Source organism: Sinocyclocheilus grahami, unplaced genomic scaffold (assembly GCF_001515645.1).
Source record: "Sinocyclocheilus grahami isolate Dianchi unplaced genomic scaffold, SAMN03320097.WGS_v1.1 scaffold29.1, whole genome shotgun sequence".
Classification (NCBI taxonomy): Eukaryota; Metazoa; Chordata; class Actinopteri; order Cypriniformes; family Cyprinidae; genus Sinocyclocheilus; species Sinocyclocheilus grahami.
In genome coordinates, this window is record NW_015505208.1 from 2,381,618 (window position 1) to 2,385,330 (window position 3,713).

The 3,713-nt window shown below is 34.8% G+C and overlaps 1 protein-coding gene across 3 annotated transcripts; it reads left to right on the forward strand.

Moving 5' to 3' along the window:
• Positions 1–246: 246 nt before the first annotated feature.
• aurkaip1 (aurora kinase A interacting protein 1) lies at positions 247–3,191 on the forward strand. 3 transcript variants are annotated; one of them, XM_016258222.1, is made up of 4 exons: positions 247–392; positions 1,157–1,252; positions 1,342–1,808; positions 2,927–3,191. In XM_016258222.1, exons 2-4 carry the CDS (start codon positions 1,201–1,203, stop codon positions 3,041–3,043), a joined length of 636 nt encoding a protein of 211 aa, XP_016113708.1. In that variant the 5' UTR covers positions 247–392; positions 1,157–1,200; the 3' UTR covers positions 3,044–3,191. The 3 variants fall into 3 exon arrangements, with proteins under 3 accessions (XP_016113708.1, XP_016113721.1, XP_016113715.1); XM_016258235.1 differs by having other exon boundaries at positions 247–387; XM_016258229.1 differs by lacking the exon at positions 247–392 and having other exon boundaries at positions 984–1,252.
• Positions 3,192–3,713: the final 522 nt, after the last annotated feature.

Here is a 3,713-nt window from a genome sequence, read left to right on the forward strand (position 1 = left end):
TCTCTGAATCCTTATATGTCTCTACAAGAGATGAAGCCACACACAATTATCTCAATGATGACAAATTGGATTAAAATAACTAAACTTCAAGGTAATATTAACACACAAACAATGTATATAACAGATGTAATTAAAGCAAACTATTTAAACCTATTTTCTGATCCATACTCCGGAGCAGAAGGTGGCGGTAATGCACCAATACGCTGGATGCCAACCGCCGTACAAATATAAGAAGAAGAAGAAGAAGAAGATAGCCTACAGAACAACAGCTATTTGTACCGCAACATATCTGGCTCGGAACCTTTGAAGGTTAAATCCGTTCTCAGGGGAACCTCCATATTCAATGGACCGGAAATAGACAGAGTCACATTGAACATTTTTGAACTTGCAAGGTATGTAATCTGATTGGTATTTCTTAAAAGAGCATAAGAGTTGCCTACTTGTTTACAGATGTATTAATGTCTATATACTTATCACCCAATACTAACGCTATGAAGCCAAGCTAACAGCTGGTTTGAATTAAAGTTGAATGAAAGACTCCTCCAGCATGGACTGAATAGTAACGTTATACAGTGTAACGTTAGTCTATACCGTGACATTCCTGTCAGTATATCAGTTTTGTGTGATTTTATATATATATATATATATATATATATATATATATATATATATATATATATATATATATATATATATATATATATGAGTGATTTTATTAATTTTACCCTGATTACAGTGTTGCTGTTGCTAAAGCTAACGTTATAGCAATTTTAGCAATTGTATCTTTTCTTCACACGTTTCGTATTTCGTCTAAAGCATGCTGTTTATTTACTGACCATATTTACTTTAACTTTTTGGTTAAAAATGCACTAACTTTAGAAATACTTAGTGGCAAAGTTGTTGGTCGTGATGGAAACCACAACTGAGGATAGTAGTAATAAAAGAGATACATTTCAAGGTATTTTATGCGTTTATGCTTAAAAAGATACATGCGTTGCTTTGCAAATAATTAGTTTCCAAGACAGCTTTATCGTGACCTTTATATATTGCAAAGAAAATCTGTAAAAATCATCCCTGGGACATAAAATTGCTTGTGGTTAACAAAACACCCATTTGGAAGCTACACAACTATATATTTTGTATATTATATTTTCAGTCCATGATGCTCTTGAGGGTGCAACGGCCATAGGACTGTAAACCATGTTTCTTCCAAGGGTGGTTTCACGGCTGAACCTGCTTTTCAAAGTGTCTGGTAAAGCTTATTCAATTTTTGCATTAATAACACATTTCATTTTTCTAGATAGTTCTACAATGTCCCATACTTTTTCTTTTGTTTTTCAGGTTCATTGCAGAACCAGAGCCAGACGTTATGCAGTGTTGTGCAACACTGTCATTCTACTCATTTCAGAGCTCTTAAATATTCAAACAGATGCTTCACTTCAGCCGCTGACAACAAACTTCCACCCAAACTATGGACACCTCTTGAGCCAGAGTTAGAGGAGGTTCTTGTGCCCCATAAACTATCAGTTTCACCCTTGGAAAGCTGGCTTTCTCTGCGCTACTCTCTCCCCCCATTGCTGGAGGCTTCACCGCCTCTGGATGAAGGTGAGATTCTGGGAAAATCCATGGTGCTGCCCCCATTTGCGGTGCCATTACTGGAGGATGGGGAAAGCGCAATACCACTGAACTGCAAGAATGTGCTGCAGATCCGACGAAGGAAGATGAACAGGCACAAATACAAGAAGCTGCTAAAACGGACCAAGTTCCTGAGGAGGAGGGTGAAAGATGTCAGGAGGAAGAAAAAACAGGTCAGTTATGTTAGTCATCTAGACCAGTGGTTCTCAAACCTGTCCTGGAGGCCCCCCTGCCTGCACCTTTTGTATGTCTCCCTCATCTAACACACCTGATTCTACTCATCAGCTTGTTAGTCGAGACTGCAAGAACTAAAGTGTCTGATTAGGAATACACAAAATGTGCAGGGTAGGGGGGCCTCCAGGACAGGTTTGGGAACCACTGATATAAAATATAAGTTTATGAGATTTGTAAATTATTCCATTCCTTTTTTACTCACAATTTGTACAGTGTCCCAACTTTTTTGGAATTGGGTTTGTAGACACCAAGAGTAAATAGTGTTTTTTTGTGTTATGTGATTTAAAATATAACTAAGTATATTAGTCTTAAATATGTCTTAAAAAGTCCAAATTCACCCTTCAACAAATTAAGGCCTAAAAAGGTCATAAATTGGAGTGTATGGTCTTAAATTCATAAAGCCATGGCATGAAATCTTGCATAAACTGCAAAAAAAAAAAAAAAAAAACATTCTCAGTTTTTGTTTTACAGTACAAATATGGAAAAATACTTAAATCAAGGTACATTTACTGATATGCAAATTTTAACATAGGAAGGCATGCTTTCTGAGAAATCTGACAAAATTAAGTGAGCTTAAAACAAGAACAAATACCTGTCAAATTGAAGTTATTTTCAATTTGAATAAACATTTTCTAAGCCCATTGGCAAATATTTGTTCTTGTTTTAATCATTACCCCTCTTTTTCACTTTTTAATCAAGCTCAGTTTCTCAAAAAACATGCTTCTGAAGTAAATGTGTATTGATTTAAGATTCTTTAGACATTTGCACTAAAAAACAATACAGAAATACTAAGGAAGAACATCACTTTTTGGCAGTGTGGTCAGAAGGTGCTGTACAAGTGATTTCCTTATTCTAGTGATTGGGTGCAGAGGTATTCAAGTCATAAGCTGTGTGTGTGTTTTTTTTTTTGGGTGAAGTCTATTAAAAAGAAACAGGTAGCCTATCTGTTGGAAGTTGTATTTTCAAACTCTGAAGTGTTTGGCGAATACAAGACATTTACATTTAGAGACCATACTGATGTATTGTGTTCCATTCAGTTTATTTCTTACATTTTCAGGCTAAGTTTGAGAGAGATCTTGCCCGAATCGTTAGGCGAGCTGGACTGAAGAGAGCCCCAGATGGATGGACAGCACCCAAAGTCTATGTCCGAGCGAGTCAGACTAAAAGAGATTAATTAACATCTGTGCTATTTAAATATTTTTTGACTTGTGTTTGTTCATAATACCATTCACTCTACTGTTACTACATCTGGAGCAAAACAGTGACCTGAAATCCATATGTACTGTATATGTACTCATTACTGCAATAAAAAGGCCTCATCTCCCACCTCTTAGTTGTGCAATGTTTTAACAGCCCATATCACCTACACCTTATATGAATGACACAAATAAAACCCATCTCCTCTTTTTTAGAAACTATATTCTCTAGTCACCACTAGGGTGAAGCAAATCATCTCCATGCCTACTGTAGTGTAGTCTATTTACTGTAGTGCATCTTATTAGTCCTGAGGCTCACAGGACTCATTCCAAACCAACAATTAAAATAAAATAATAATAATTTTATGTCTATAATGCTATGGAATAACCTGTTAAATGTCAGATGTATTTTATTTTAGTTAATTATAGGATTTTAATAAATAATTTGTATTATTAATTTATTATACGTAAGGTGTCTACCACAGTTTTAATATATCTTTTTAGATGTTCATTAAATATATTTTGAAATGAATAAAGTGCAATTATTCCATATAATTAATGATGTTTATTAATGAGTTCATTGATACGCGATAGCGTTTATATGTATATCAAAAATGGTAAGTTTAATATTTGTTGTAGAATTTTATA

Coding starts and splice junctions, on each gene's coding strand:
- aurkaip1 (XM_016258222.1), top strand. CDS start 1,201: ATGTTTCTTCCAAGGGTGGTTTCACGGCTGAACCTGCTTTTCAAAGTG. Junction 1,253..1,341: donor CCTGCTTTTCAAAGTGTCTG/GTAAAGCTTATT, acceptor TTTGTTTTTCAG/GTTCATTGCAGAACCAGAGC. Junction 1,809..2,926: donor TCAGGAGGAAGAAAAAACAG/GTCAGTTATGTT, acceptor TTACATTTTCAG/GCTAAGTTTGAGAGAGATCT.